The sequence below is a fragment of the Hemitrygon akajei genome, chromosome 11 (genome assembly GCF_048418815.1).
Source record: "Hemitrygon akajei chromosome 11, sHemAka1.3, whole genome shotgun sequence".
Lineage (NCBI taxonomy): Eukaryota > Metazoa > Chordata > Chondrichthyes > Myliobatiformes > Dasyatidae > Hemitrygon > Hemitrygon akajei.
Window position 1 is genome coordinate 112,292,450 of NC_133134.1, and position 17,081 is coordinate 112,309,530.

General features: G+C 43.8%; 1 protein-coding gene across 3 annotated transcripts in view; it reads left to right on the forward strand.

Moving 5' to 3' along the window:
- Positions 1-1,666: 1,666 nt before the first annotated feature.
- LOC140735911 (ciliary microtubule inner protein 1-like) overlaps positions 1,667-17,081 on the forward strand; it is a 121,704-nt gene continuing 106,289 nt past the window's right edge. For 2 of the 3 annotated variants that reach the window (XM_073061508.1, XM_073061509.1), the window contains exon 1: positions 1,667-1,913. Coding sequence is in view for 1 of the 3 variants with exons in the window: in XM_073061511.1 (XP_072917612.1) it covers positions 1,906-1,913 (8 nt within the window). In the remaining 2 variants the exon portion in view is untranslated. The remainder of the gene's footprint in view (positions 1,914-17,081) is intronic. The other variant, XM_073061511.1, reaches the window with a different exon arrangement.

Here is a 17,081-nt window from a genome sequence, read left to right on the forward strand (position 1 = left end):
TCCATGAATATAGGGAAAGGCAAGAAAGAAGATGGCAGATGGGGTTTAGATGGGGCATGAGGGAATGGCAGGTTGTTCGCCATGGCAGGAGAGAACTGAAGAAACAGAAAACTGTCCTCATCCTCATTGAAGGGTCTGGGGCCAACCTCCCCTTGCACACACTACACCCCCCCCCCCCCACTCCAACCCAACCCCACTCACCCTTCCCTTTTACTCAGGCTGCCAAACACACTTTCCCCTCACTGAAGAAAACTAGGAAGTCCTGTGTAGAATCTGCAGGCGGATGGAAGACTGGTTTCCAACTGCTTACCCCACCCACCGCCACAGAGAGTGCATATTCAATCATAGTTCGGCCTTAGCAACCCCGTTCCCTGGGGCTGCCTCCAGTTTAAAGGGAAATGTGATATTGGGAGTCAGAGTGGCCTCAGGCATGGAGTCATAAGGAGATTGAACAGTGGAACAGGCTGTTCCACAACAGCCAGCAACCAGCTATTTTTATTAATTCTCCCTTAATCCCAATATTTATTCTCCTCACATACCCATAATCTCCCCAGACTCTATTACTCACCAGGCTAATCAACGAACCAACCTGCATGTCTTTCGGATGTGGGAGGAAACCAAACTACCTGGGGGAGAAACCTGAGCAGTTACAGGAAGCACGTGCAAGCTCCATATGGGCCAGGACTGAACCCTGGTCTCGGGCACTGAGAAGGGGCGGAAATCTTTCCTGCGGGTATTACGAGGCAATATACGTAACTGCACCCAATTCCAATCTCCAGTCTGTTTGTGAAGCACTCAGAGAAAACGAGAACCATCAGAGCAGAACCGAGATCAGCTGAGTTGTCGCTAACGTACACACAAAGGCCACTTTATTAGGTACAGGAGGTATCTAACAAAGTGGCCACTGACTATACGTTCCTGGACTTCTGTTGCCGTAGCCCATCCACTTCAAGGTTCAACATGGTGTTCACTCAGAGGTACTCCCCAGCACTCCACTGCTGGTTATTTGAGTTACTGTCACCTTCGTGTCATCTCGAACCTGCCTGGCCACTCTCCTCCGACCTCTCTCATTGAACTGACGCTCACTGGATAGCTTTCAGTGTTCTTACCAGTCTCTTTATTCCACACTTCACTATTCCTCTTTAGCAACATTTATTTAGTTTATTTTTTATTGTAGCTTACAGTAATTTTTATGTCTTGCACTGTATTGTTGCCACAAAACAACAAATTTCATGACATATGTTAGTGATAATAAACCTGATTCTGACTCTGACTTTTACAGACAGGACCATAACATCACTGGCTGCTTCCCATCAACTGAAAAATAAGTCATTTCAGGTAGCCCCCATGCTTCTGGTGTGACAATAATGAAGAGGTTTCATCGCTCCTTTCCTGTGTAGCGTGGGAGTACCTGACGTTAATGAGGCAGACACAAGCTTAGTCTGCCTTTCCTCTGGGAAACAATTTCTATCTGATCTTGGGCAGCGTCCCAGTTGAAGGTGACGCATTATGCAGATGAAGTTCGGTTTTTATAACTCAAGTGGCTGACATCTGAATCCTGATGCAAAGTAATTAACCAGTGGACCCCGGATGATTTAGTGTGCAACAAGTTGGCTCTCGTTCATGAATTACCATGTAAATGAGCTGTGTGCACACAATAGGCATGGCCAAGCTCCATTTTACACAACAGCAACTTCACTGCTCATTAATCCAAGTAACCTTTGCAATTTAGTAATTGTTCAAAACGCGTTTCGAAAAGCAGTAGTGTCACTTGATTAACTGCAGCATGGCGTGAAGAAAAGATGTATTTATCCTGCGCTTTCACAACTTTAGGGCTGCACAGTCATGAAGGATCTCACAGCATTATCCTGGACTATAGAAGAGACTGCCAATTGACCCACTGTGATGATCGGGTAAGTGACATTGATTTGGGGATGCTGGCTAGGAGGGACTTGACCACTTGTAGTTTAAAGGTAAGGGAGGACCTCAGGAAGAACTTTCTCACCCAGGGGGTTTGAAATCTGGAATCTACTGAGGGTAGTAGATATGGAGATTCTCACAACATTTAAGCACTTGAATCACTAATGCAGAGAAGGCCACAGTGCAATTGCTGGTCAATAGGATTAGTGTAGGTGAGTATGACAGTGTGGATCAGTTTCTGGGCTGTAAAGTTGTTCAGAGAGACAGTGTGCCATATTTAGGAATTGAATTGTCACATGTCTTGCCTTGCATGCAGTTTATACGGATCAGTTCATTCCACAATGCATTGGGGCAGCACAAAACTGTAACAGAGTGCAGAATAAAATGTAGCCATACAGAGACAGTGCACATCAGCTAACAAAATGCTCCCAGTTCAGCGTCAGCATCTCCCGGCATTGCATTACAACACCAGCTTAAAGCAGCCTCGCTCCTCAAGATTATTTTCCATTTATATCCAAAATATTATGTCTAATGCGTGATGGATGTTCGTCAAGCATTTCGTTGTAAGTACACAGGCAGGTAACTCCTGGCCCTGCTTCAAGCTCTATATTGGTTGCTATGATACCAAAACAGTGTAAGAGGACTGTGATGGAGGGAGCGTCCAGCTCTTTGCTGGAACAGCTGCTCACGCTCTTGGTACGTGTTTCCTATGTTGGGTGGTCACTTGGTTGTCATTTCCTTGAGGTTTCTCATGCTCCTTGGCCATTAGTAGGAGTGGGGCAGTTGACATCTGTGTGAAACAAGGTTTCTGACAATGATAATGCTAAACACAACTGGCCTGATGTTAACTCAAATGGAAACTAGCCTTTAGTTGGCCTGACATTGGTGTATGCAGTTGCCCTCAAACTGACCCATGGAAGACACTATGATTCTATCCAATGGCTTTAAAGGGCACCTTTAATTCTACATAGTTCTATTCAGTGGCACCTTATATCTATGAATAAATCGTATCTAAGAATACATGAAGTTGAGTGGGATAGGCAGCCAATTTAGTGCCAACTCTGTGCCTAAAATGTTAAAATCCAGAGTTTTTGGTGGCTTCTCAATGGTTGATGGGAATTTCATGGTTGTCATGGTGAGCATGTGACTGCTTTCATTAATCTCTCCACAGAAGATCTGCCAGGGCAGATATAAAGTCACCTCTGTGCCTGAGAACTGAATCCATGATTTTATCTCAGGAGAATGATGTACCCCTTCTGTCTGTAACAGTAAGGACTACAACGTTTTTCGGCAAGCATTCTGACTGCCCAAATCTCTGGTGTACCGATACTATCTTCTGCCTGTTTCCTGTCTTTTTGCCAAAGAACCCTCATCCCACCTAGAAAATTGCAAATATTGCTATGTTGTGGTCTGCATATCTTCCGGCTGGGAAAAATTTAGACTGGCTCCCAAATGTCCGGCATTGCTACAGATATCCCACATTCCCCCCTTCCCCCAAGTGACACTGGAAGTGGAAGCACAGAGTAGTGTGGAATCATCTCCATGCTCAGGCTAAAGTCAAAATCAAGGCAGCGAGAAGAAAAGGAATAATTTTTAAAGATCCCTTTGTCACGGACCATCATCCAGCTGATGAAATATGGTTTGATATCTAGCTGCTAAGTAAGGCAACACCAAACGCTGAACAGCAATATCTGTCATCGTAACGAAATGATGGCTGAAATGACCAAGAGTCAAGCCAGGCATCCATCACAGAGGGTATCACACCATCAAAGACATCTGCAAGAGGTGATGACTCAGAAAGGCAACAACCATCTTTGAGGACCCTCACCATACAGACCATGGCCTCTTTTCATTGCTGCCATCAGGTTCAGGAGCCTGAAAACCCCATCCTCAAGGCTCAACAACATTTCCTTCCCCACTGCCATCAGGTTCAGGAGCCTGAAGACCCCAGTACTCAAGGCTGAACAATGGTTCCTTCCCCACCACCATCAGGTCTGGGATCAAGCTGAAAAACCCTAATTTCACCTTGGACAGTATTTCCTTCAAATTGCACTAATATTATGTTTTTTTTAGTTTTGTGGTGTAATTTATGTATAATTTAGGTTAATTTATGTTTTGCAATTTTCTGTGCTGCTGTCGCTGCAAAAAACTGATTTTCATAATACTTATTCTCTGGGTATGCATGCCCATGACAATAAACTTGAACTTGAACGTGATCTTGGATAAGTAGCATTGTTTGATGCCCAGGACTCAGAAACCCAAAATCTAATTAACATGAATAAATCACAATGAATCAACCAAGTAATGTCCCTGATTGCCATTTGCAGGCTCCTTGCCCATCTGGGCAGAGGCTAGAAGTGTTGTCTGGAAGAGCTGTAATGGACTCCCATGATCAAGGTGGTTTCCATAATGCAAAGCTCTCTTCACACTCTATTCACTCCGTAATAAACTAGTAATAAGCTAGGAGAGCCCAGGGTATGTAATATCCCCTCACGTTTCGTCATGGTCTTCCATCTGCATTGATTACACGCATCAGATACAATAATGAACTGGCTTGCCACAAAACCCGTTAGAGAACTCTGTCCTCTGCATTGCAGAGTACTTGGTCTGTGGAGAAAGAGTGTGGCCTACTGTTCAGCACGCACTCAGTGGCCACTTTACTAGGTGCACCTGTCCATCAATGTAAATATCTAACCGGTCAAACGTGCCAGCAACTCAATGCATAACAGCATGCAGATATGGTTAAAAGGCTCAGTTGTTATTCAGACCAAACATCAGAATGGAGACGAAATGAGATCTAAGTGGCTTTAACCGTGGAATTATTGTAAGTGCCCGATAAGGTGGTTTGAGTATCTCAGAACCTGCAGATATCCTGGTAATTTCACACACAATAGTCTCTAGAGTTTACAGAGATTGGTACAAAAAGCAAAAACTATCCAACGAATGTCAGTTCTGTGGGTGAAAACACCTTGTTAATGAGAGAGGTCGGAGGAGAATGGCCAGACTGGTTCAAGCTGGCAAGAAGGTGTCAGTAACTCACATAACCTTGTGTACAAGAGTGGTATGCAGAAGGACATCTCTGAATGTGCAACATGTTGAAACACAAAGTGAATATTTACAGCGGCAGAAAATCGTGAACAGGAGGTACCTAAAAAAGTGGCCACTGAATGTAGGTTCATTGGCCAAGAGCGGAGAGTTGCAACATAGCAGAGTAGTACACACCAGAATATTTTGATGAGATTGCCATACATTGTGTCAGGAGATGCTTTCATTGAAGGGCTAATATTTCAAGACTCATTGAGCAATGTGAAATCCTCCTTAGAAACTCAAGAGCACTTCATTTAATTTAATTTTTTTATTTTTACATTTTATTTATAGATACAGGCAGAGTAAGTCCTTTGGGCCCTTCAAACCACGCCGCCCCATCAACCCTCAACAACCTTGATTTCAACCCTTAGTTAATCATAAGACAGCCCAGCGCATCTGTAGTTGTGAACTTCCCATGATGCAGGACACTTACAAGGACGGAGTGTAAAAAGGGCCTGTAGGATCACTGGGGACCCAAGCCATCCCAGCCACAATCTATTCCAGTTGCTACCATCCGGGAAACGGCACCACAGCATAAAAACCAGGACCAACAGGCTCAGGGACAGCTTCTTCCACCAGGCCATCAGACTGATGAACTCACGCTGACTTTAGTGTAGTCTATATTACATTGATTGTTCTATTTATTATAAATTACTGTAAATTACTATGATTTCACATTGCACATTTAGATGGAGATGTAACGTAAAATGTTTTACTCCTCATGTATGTGAAGGATGTAAGAAATAAAGTTAATTCAATTCAATGACCAATTAGCCTATCTGGTACACCTTTGGACTGTGGGAGGAAAACAGAGCTCCTGGGGAAAACCCATGCTTCCTATGGGAAGGACGTACGGATAATCTTTACAGAGGACACTAGAACTGAACTCCAGATTCCAACACCTGAGTGCTAACCGCTACGCTACATGGTGCCCAATTTTAAACTGGAGTAACCCCTCAGGGTACAAAATGGTGCACAACTAATGAAGTGTAGGTGATAGACCGACCACATTTCAATCACCTCGCAACTGGATATGATCAATACAGAATAACACATTTAACACAAGCAAGGAACACTGATTAACCGTCACGCAATATCAAAACTTCCAGCCTTGTGCGTAAAGGGCGCTCTGTGAGAACAGATGGCACTCAATGTTTCCACACCATCAAACTCAGAAACACTTAATTCTCCACTGTCATCAGGTTCTCGAACAGATCTGCACATGCATAACCCTGCCTCAGTAATAGAACACTACAGACCATGGACTTGTCTCTGATTGTCTTTGTTTTTGAGCTAATATTTTGTTTAGCCCAGTCTTTTTCTCCACTGCTTTGTGTAATGTATGTTCAGCGTACAGGAAGAGGTGAAGAGCAAGGCTCCAGAGGTAAGGACAACAAAAAGGTGGCTGCGGGAGGCAGAGGAATGGCTATGGGATTGCTTTGAGTACGTGGACTGGGCCATGTTCATCAGAGGATCTGAACAAAAACATCTCAGTTGTCATGAGCTTTATAAAAACAGTCGTGTATGAGTGTGTCCCCAAAAAAATCATTCAGAGTCTTCCCCAGCCAGGAGCCCTGAGGGCCAGATCACTGACATTCAGGTCTGGTGACCAAATAATATGCAAGAGGTCCAGGTACGACCTTCAGAAAGCCACCTCACGTGCAAGGTGGCAATTCCGGACCAAACTGGAATCACTGAAGGAAACCCAACAGCTGTGACAGGGCTTGAATGCGACCGCCTTCTACAAAGTGCCACCAAGCCACATGGGTGACGAGACTTCACTCCCAGAGGAGTTCAATGTCTTTTATGCTTGCTCTGATCGTTAAAACATGAAGTCACCTTCATGGACTCCCACAGACCCCGATGACCCTGTGATTTCGGTCTCTGTGGCTGACATGAGAGCATTCAGGGAAAGCTTCCGGCGCAGACGGGGGACCTGGCCAAGTACTAAAGACCTGTGCTGATCAGCTGGCTGGAGTTTTCACCGATATCTTTGAATTTCACTTTGGCAATCTCAGGTACTCACCTGCTTCAAGAGGGCTTCAATTATGTCGGTGCCTGAGAAGAATGTGGAACCTGCTTGAATAATTATCATCCAGTAGCACTTACGTCCACTGCCTAACCTGCTGACTTCTCCATATTCCATCATCCGCAGCCTCCTGAGTCTCCTTCCTGTTCCACATTTGCTTCCAACCCACCTCTTGCCAGAGAGGGATTCAGCAGGAAAATCTGACCCAACTATTTTAATATCTGTGAGCCGCAGCATGACATGAAAGGGGCCGACTAACCAAGAGGGAGAAATCCAGGCAAATCACGTGCACAAAAAGCAAATCGCTGAAGGAACTCACTAGTGCCTCTGCTCTCTGGGGAGGAGGAAGAGAGCTGGACTGTGCACATCTATACACGTCATTCTACAGACGGGCAGTAAAGAGCATCCTAACATGCTGCATCACTGTGAAGTGTGGAAACTGCACTGCAGCGGACAGGGGGCTCTACAACGAGATGTTAGAACTACCCAATACATCACTAGTACCAGCCTATACCCTCCCAGGACATCTATATAGAAAGGTGCTAGGAAAAGACCAATGAATCATGAGGGATCCCATCCACCATGCCTATGAACTGGTTGCCCCACTCCCATCAGGGAAGAGGCTACGCATCATCCACTCCAGGTCCATGAGACTCAAAAACAGTCACTTTTCCGAAGCCGTCAGGCTGATCTATGACTCCATCCATTGGCTAACCCCATCACCTCTCTTACAGAACTTCCATACCTAGTGCCATTTTATGTAGTTCTAATCAGTCTGTGTACATAAGCTAATCTTACATATTTATATTTATTGTGTTTCATTGTGTTCTTTATCCTTATTGTGCTTTTGTGCGCTGCATTGGATTCAGAGTAACAATTATTTTGTTCTCCTTTACACTTCTGTGCTGACGAACGGCAATAAACAATCTTGAATTTTGAAACTTGAATCATAAACGGGCAGGTATTTCTTCAGCCAAACAGCAGAATAACTTGGCTTAAAAATTATAACATTGCAGCACTGTAGTGCCCCATCAGGTCCGATGCAGCAGAGGCTGACTGATATACATAAAGTGATTTAACATAGTAAGTGAGCGACAGCGTTTTGCTTCAATTTATTTTCCAGAAACAACCCCGACGGCAGGTTGAACGAGAAAATGCTCAAATGAATCTCCCCAATTTAAGCGAAAGTGATTCAATTTCATGAAGAAGATGGATGTCCCCGAGACCTTCTTATCGTGAGGAGTGAGCGAGGACAAGGGATTGTGAACAAGACAGCCTCTAACAATCTAGATGAGATAATTCCAGTAACAGTAATGCAACCTACATGAAGGCAGTGCTCAGCATTTTTGAAATGAAGGTGTTCAGTTCAGATTACCACTCCAGAAATTTCCCAGTGGTTTTGCCAAACACACTAAATTATTTCATCAATATTTGAGCTGGCATGTTGAGTTTCAATAATTCAAACAGTTCTGATTTGGAGTTATGGTAACGCTGCCTGCCTGCGTTGTACAGGATGAGCAGGGAACTCGGCCTGCATAGTACAGGTTCATCTTGCAACTGCCCGCTCCAGGCTTGGCTTGCATTGTACAAGATGCCTTAGAGAGGCCGTGCCTAGACTTCAGGTTGCACTGTGCAAAATAGATCTTGGTTTCAGGCTGCAGATTATGGATTGGATCCTGATGTTTGGCTGCAGTGTGAGCCTGACTTCAGACAATGTTTGCTGTCTCCAGGCTGCGTAGCATAGACCAGGTACTGACATCAGCCCGCTTCGTATGCCTGGGCCTTGGGCACCATTGACCGGCTCTTGGCTCACTGAGTTTCATGTTCTGTAATTAAGTCCGCGAGATGTTACAGGCTTGCTGTACACTTGATCATGTGGGCATGCCACCTTCTCCTACCTACCACTGGGCAAAAGGTACAGATGATTGAATTACCATGTCACCACAACTTCCCTCCATTTGGTTCTTAAGCCAACCAGTGCAACAGTAATCGCTTTAGTTTATGAACATTTTGCACTACAATGGACATTCTTTTGTTTTAATTATTCTTTCTTGTAAAACTTGTGTATTTTTAAAGTTTAATTTGCATTTTTCTTGTGTATTCTGCTTATATGATCCTATGTGTGTGAGATGCTACTGCAAATAAAAGCTTATTTGCGCCTGTGCACACGTAGTTACGCATATGGCAATTAACTTAGCTTTAGCGTTGACATTTCACCGTTTTGCAGTGGCCAGGCCTCGACACCAAGCTGTGTTGACTAGTCTGTGCTTTGAATTCCTGGTGCATTCTACAACTGCTGTTTGATTTGAGATTGTGGGTTGCAGGCTGGGCCTTCATTTAATTCTGCCATCAAATCCCGTTCTGTAGATAAGACGTACGAGTTCAAGTACCACACTGTACTGTGCTGCCTGAAGCCAAGGCCTAATGGGCATACATTTTGCATCCTGAATTCATGATCCTATGCCAGTAGTGTAGATTGATGTCATCCATGCAGTATGGTCTGATATTATTGTCCAGTCAATGCAAGGCCTCATTATTATGATAACAAAATACATTCTGTGTCTTCTGCCCGGTGGTAGCCGTGAGAAGATAGCATGCCCACATGATCAAGTCTACATCAAGCCTGTAACATCTAGCTGAAGTCAAGACTTAATTTCAGAACATAATACTCAATGGCCAAGAGTCACTCTGTACGATTCAATGGTGCCCAAGCACCAATCATGCCAAGCAGCCTGATGTCAATGCCTGGTCTATACTACACAGCCTGGAGGCACCACACATAGGCTGAAGGCAGTCCCACACTGCTCTCAGCAGTTCCAGCGACCCCGTGCAGAAAGAAAGTGAGTGACTATTCCAAGGCCAAGACCACTCATCAGAGCTGATTCTAACTCACAATAAGTTGAATTAGAAGAAAGAAGTAAATCTGATTAATGCAGTACTTTTCACAATTATGCAATTACCACGCAAGAGCCATAGAGTTATATGGGGCAGATACAGCGAACTTGGCCCAAACTCACTCATGTTGCCCAAGTTGTCTACATAGCTAGTTCCATGCACCTCCACTTGGCCACATGCTTCTAAACCATGGGTTCCTAATCACTTGTTTTGCCATGGACTCCTGCCATTAACCAAGGGGTCCATTCTAAAAATTTCAAAATGTCTTTTAAACATTGTCATTCTACCTGCCTTTACCATTTCCTCTGGCAAATCATTCCGTACATCCAATAATCACTCCATACACCCATTGTTTGTTCCACATTCCATCCACATGCGTCACACATTCCACACACACCTGTTGCTCATTCCACACACCTGTTACTCATTCCATACACCCACTACTAATTCTATACACCCGTTACACATTACATACACCTGTTACACATTCCATACACACTCATTACTCATCCAATACCCCGTTACTCATTCCATAAACCCATTATTCATTCCATACACCCATTACTCATTCAATATACCCACTACTCATTCCATACACCAGTTACACATTACATACACCTGTTACACATTCTAACCCTCATACACTCATCACTCATTCCATACACCTGTTACTCATTCAATATACCCACTACTCATTCTATTCACCCATTACACATTCCATACACACTCATTACTCATTCCATACACACTTATTACTCATTCCATACACCCGTTGCTCATTCCATAAACCCATTATTCATTCCATACACCCGTTACTCATTCAATATACCCATTACTTATTCTATACACCCATTACACATTACTTACACCAGTTACACATTCCATACACCTGTTACTCATTCCATACCCATTACTCATTCTGTACAACCATTGCACATTAGATACACCTGTTACACATTCTAACCCTCCATTACTCATTCCATATACTCATCACTCATTCAATTCACCTGTTACTCATTCAATATACCCACTAGACATTTTATACGCCCATTACACATAACATACACCCATTTCACATTGCATACACCTGTTACATATTCCATATCCCCATTCTTCATTCCATACACTCGTCGCTCATTGCATGCACCTGTTACACATTACATACACCTGTTACTCATTCCATACACCTGAACCCCCCGGTCTGCTTGGTTGTGTAAGTCTAGGGAAGACACTCTCCAGTTCCGCCAAACTCTTGAGATTAAGACAGCTCTCCCACCCCAAAATTCGGTTTGTGTGAATGCTGTGTAATTTGCTACAAATTGGTGCTACAAAATAACAGACAGTACACTGCATACAATTAAAGGAGTTACATTTAAGAATCTTAACTTGAGGGTTGGTAAAGAAAAACAAAAAGAAATGGGCCCATTCTAATTAAACAGTCAGATGTGCACAAGTTGGAGCTCACCTTGAACTTCTCTGTCACTCACACACCAGGCACTCAGATGTGTGAAAGCTCACACCACCTTCTGAACATCACTTGCAATCCATCTTGAACAAACGGGTCTCCCACCGTGTCATACGCTACCAGTTCTCCCCAGCGTCTTCTCTCTTCATCTTCTGCTGAACAAAAGCCCCCAAAGACCAACCTCATTGTCCCTCACCAAAAAAACCTGCCCCCAGTCCTGGCATCCTAATTGGATGGCACATATTTCACATTATCCCTTATTTTTAGCAATAGCCCAAACAGGCTAAACGCAGAACAGACTGCTCTTACTGAGCTGCTATATGAAATACCTACAGCATAACAGTAAAGATGTGAACCAGGGCACTCTACACTCCTGTTATTCACTCCACGCTCCTGTTAATCACTCCACACTCCCGTTACTCACTCCACACTCCCATTATTCATTCCTTTAACTCATTACTCACTGTGTTAAAAAACCTATCTCTCGGCTCCCCTTCATATCTTTCCCTTCTCTCCTTCAATCTATGCACTCTGGTCTTTGACTCACTAACCTTGAAAAAAGATTATGATTATCATCTTACTTCTGATTTTATAAACCATAATGTCTCTCATCGACTCCTAGGTTCCAGAGAAAAGTGTCCCAGCCTGATTCCATCTCTCCTTTCCGTAACTCAAGCCTTCTTGTCCTAGAAATTTCTCTTTTCAGAGAATCATAGAACCACAGAGCACCACATCATCCCCTTCCCACCATCTAGTCTATGCATACTCACATTGACCTGAGCCCGGACCATGGCTCTGTAGACCTCTCCCATCCATGTACCTCTCTGACTATCTCTTTAATGTTGAAATCAACTGGCAGCTCATTCTACACACTCATCACTCTCTGTGTGATGGTTCCCACTCATATTCCCCTTCAGCATTTCACCTGTCACCTTTAACCCATGACCTCTATTTGCTGCCTCACCCAACCTCAGTGTGAAAAACTTGCTTGCATTTAAGTCACCTAGAACCCTTATTATTTTGTATATCTCAATCAAATCTCTCCTAAGGATTCTATGTTCTAGGGTTCAATCTTTCCCCTTAACTCAGGTTCTCAAGTCCTGGCAACATCCTTGTAAATTTTCTCTGTTCTCTATCAATCTTGTTTACATCTTTCTTGTAGGCAGGTGACCAGAACTGCACACAATACTCCAAATAAGTCCTCACCAGCATTTTATACAATTTCAACATAACATCCCACCTCCTGTACTTAGTGCATTGATTTATGAAGGCCAACGGGCCAAAACCTTTCTTTTTTGACCCTATCTACCGGTGACACCACTTTCAAGGAACCATGGATCTGTTTTCCCGGATCCCTCTGTTCTACCACACTCCTCAATGCCCTGCCCTGGTTTATCCTCCCAAAGTGCAACCCCTCACACTTGTCTACATTTAATTCAGTCTGCTATTTTTCAGCCCATTTTTCCAACTGGTCCAGATCCCACTGCAAACTCTGATAATGTCCCTTGCTGTCCACTGTGAGTTATTATGTGTGTCCATCATGAATAACTTCAGATCACAATGGGCAATGTGTGCAGTGGTGGCATACGCTCAGTGTTGAACACAGTTGAATAATAAAATGTTCTAGCGTTTACCCATGCCAAGTTTGGTTTCATTACGAACAAGCATAACATGGTGTCAGAAGTCATTGTGAGACCTAAACATGGAAAGTAAATGAATACCATGTGTGACTGAGAAAGAGACTGTGTAATTACAAACAGGGCTAGCAGCAAGTGAGGTTATGAAGGAGGAAGTTGGCCAGCGAGGCAAGACAGCCTGTTACTCCAGAAGTTCAGCAGTCACTGGATTCACCACAAAGTACAGGTGAGTGGCCTAGATTTCCCATCATGATAACCTAAGTCCTCCCACACATATGCAGTTTACCAGCAATCTAATGGGTAACTGGAAATGCTTCAAACAATGATTTAGTGTATATTCAGCGGCTAGCAGAGCAGGAGGGAGCAATGAAAAATTGAAAGTGTTTATTTTTCTGTATGTAATTGGCAAAGATGCTTTGGACATCTATAACAGATTTCTAATTGATGAGACAACTTTTACATTGGACAGTCTGGTCACAGAATTTGAGAAGTCCTTTGTCCCAAGTAGAAGCATCACGTTTGAGAGATGTTGGTTATTTCCATGTAACCAGAAACATGGTGTTGGCTTTGACTAGTACTTAGTCAAGCTGCACACTGAGTAAGTCCCGTGAAATTGGAGATTTGAGGGCTCACTAATTAGAGACAGAATAGCGTGCGGAAGCCCAGATAATGGGTTCGGAGAAAGATCGCTCCGTCAAAAAGATTTGACACTGGAAAAGGCTGTGAGTACGTGTAGGGCAGCAGAGACCGTGCAGTCTCACAGCAGACACGATAGTGCACGCTGTGAAAGCACAGGAGCAGCGCACAAGGCATTTCCCAAAACAGCATCAAAGCAAAAAATAAGACCCGAACACCAAATGCAGCAAATGTGGAGATCGTCGCATTGCAAAGATGTGTCCTGCTTCGGACAAGTCCTGTGGGAAGAAGAATCATTTTGCAAAATGCTGCCAGGCTGGTGCTAGCAGGAGAAAGGTGCAAACGGTTGATGAGGAAATTGAGGAGGTCTTTGTAGGTTCTCTACAGATTGCTGGCACTGGTAAGTTAGAATGGATTGTTCCAGTGACTGTGAATAAAACAGTTACTCCTTTCAAGCTTGACACTGGAGACTAGGTGAATCTGTTATCCATGGATGATTACACGACTCTCACAGCAAAGAGCAAGATTTAACCAGTGACAGGCTATACCAGAGAAGACATTCCAGTAAAAGGAGGCTGTGTAGTGACCTTCAAGCACAGGGCAACACCTAAAGGCACAACTACTGATTGCAGAAAAGAGAGTACAGCCAATGTTAGGTCTGAGTGCATGTGATGTAAAGAGTTTACAACTTGGCTTCACAGATCAAAGATGGCCACACAACACTCATGGATGAATACACAGATGTCTTTAAGAGACTCAAATGTTTACCTACTGCAACTTGAGAAATCTGTAACAGCATCCATGAGAGCTCCAGTGAGGTTATGCAAGAGAAGCACAAGAACTCCACCTTCCATAGACATCCGTACCAGCCACACCAGCACAACAGTCAGGATGCCAGTGCTGAACAAAGTGGTCGTGATGAAGAAGTCTCCAGTCTTGCTTCCACATCATGTAGCTTTGGTTTAAAATCAGTCTCTCATCGATCTCCAGTTAAAGACTCTATGGGAGAGTGGCAAAGAGAAAGCCACTGATGAAAATAACCCACATGAAATCTCAGCTGGAGCTTGCCTGAAGACATGTGGGAGACTTGAAAGTCAGTTGGAGGGTTCTATGGTCTGATGAAACCAAAAGTGAGCTTTTTGGCCATCAGATTAAACACTATTTTGGCATAAGCCAAACACTGTACATCATCAAAAACACACCATCTCTACCGTGAAGCATGGTGGTGGCTGCATCGTGCTGTGGGGATGCTTCACTGCAGCAGGCCCTGGGAGGCTTGTGAGGGTAGAGGGTAAAATGAATGCAGAAAAATCAAGGGAAATCCTGGAGGAAAACTTGATACAGTCTGCAAGGGAAGTGCGACTTGGGAAAAGATTTGTTTTCCAGCAAGATAATGACCACAAGCATAAAGCCAAAGCTACATAGGAATGGCTTTAAAACAACAAAATTAATGTCCTGGAGTGGCCAAGTCAGAGTCCAGACCTCAATCCAAAGAGAAATTGTGGCTGGACTTGAAAAGGGCTGTTCACTCACAATCACTGTGCAATCTGACAGAGCTTGAACAGTTTTGTAAAGAAGAATGAGGAAAAATTGCAGTGTTCAGATGTGCAAAGCTGATAGAGACCCATCCACACAGACTCAAGGCTGTAATTGCTGCCAAAGGTGCATCTACTAAATACTGACTCGAAGGGAGTGAATACTTATGCAATCAATTATTTTGTGTTTTATATTTGTAGTTAATTAGTAATTAATCTGTTGCTTAAGAAAGACTCTAAGGATAAGCCAGGAAATTATAAACCAGTGAGCCTGACAACAGCAGTGGAAAAGTTATTGTTGCCAGAGTACCCTGTGGCCATCCTTCTCAACAGCAGGTACCTTTGGATACTGCTGGGGGAGATGACCTAGCAGAGGAAAGCCTTTGCCCTTCCTTACTGTCACCCAATTTCTTGGGTGTAACTACCTCTCTGTATCTTCTATCTGTCAGCCTCCAGAACGATCTGGAGTTCATCCAGTTCCAGTTCCAACTTCTTAATGCGGATGTTAGAAGCTGCAGCTGGATGCACTTCTCGCATCTGTAGTCATCAGGGACACTGGAGGTCTCCCCGCCTTCCCACATCCTGCAGGAGAAGCAGTTTACTATCTTGTTTGGCATCTCTACTGTTCCTAACTAATGAACTATAAAGAAGGTAAAACAATAAATAACTTGGGGTGAAAAATCTGCCTACACTCGTTTTGACCTCTCACTCAAGCCGCTTCTCGCTGAAGACTTGAAGAGCTAAAGCCTCAAAACCCCACTCTAATTCTGTCCACTCCAACAAAGGCTGTTCCGTTTGCCCCGCCTTATCTTAATTTGTTCTTGCCAATCAATCCCAATTGCTGATTGGCTGCTGCTCAAAACACCAGACTGCCGTGGATTGATTCCTTATGCCAGGGGTGTCACGGGCCGGATTGAGCAAAATGCAGCTTCATTCGGGCCGGATCAGTCGGACGCGTGCGAACGCAGCTTTCGTTGCCTCCATTTTTTCAGCCTGCTCTCATGTGTCTCAGTCTCTGCTATAACTACAAAGTGTTTCACTTTACAAATTCCGTTTCTTATGAAGAAGACTGCCGAATAAACACTAAAAACCCTGAAAACCTGGTACCTGAATAAACTCAGCATTAGCCATATCATACGCCATAGGCACTTCGATTACTGGGGCCAGCTTTAATAGTAATTAGATATTATCTCGCGGGCCAAAGATAATTCCACCGCGGGCCTTGAGTTTGACATATATGCCTTATGCACTCAGTCAGTGAAGCTGAGTGATTTAATTAAGGGGCGCAAACCATAACTTGATAATAACACAGCTAGGGGTGAGTGTATGTAATAATGAAATATTTGCATTATATTTGCCTCTGGAATGGCTGTTATATTTACCCCTGGAAGGGCTGTTAGCCCTGTCTCCAACTATTGATCATTCCAACAGTCCACTTATAGAGTAATACAACAGGGAAACTGGCCCTTCAGCCCATCTGGTCCATGCTGACCACAGCATCCTCCCTGCTAGTCCCAGTTGCCCAAGTTAACCTATCACCCTCCATGTTCTTATCAAAGTGCCTCTGAAATGTTGCCTCAACCAGTTTCTCTGGCAGAATATTCTGGGTACTCTCTAGCTTCTGTATAAAGAAGTTAACTTTCAAATCCCTTTTAAATCTCTCCCCTCTAATCTTGTCCCAATGCCTCTAGTTTTGAGGTCTCCAAGCCTGGGAAAAGACTATGACCGTCCACCATTTCCATACACATCATGATTTTATAAACTTCTATGAGGTCACTTACATGCCAAGGAATAAAATTCGAGCATAGCCAACATCCCTCTCTAACTCTGACCCTCTAGCCCAGTAATTTCCTTATAATTCTATGCGGCACCCTCTC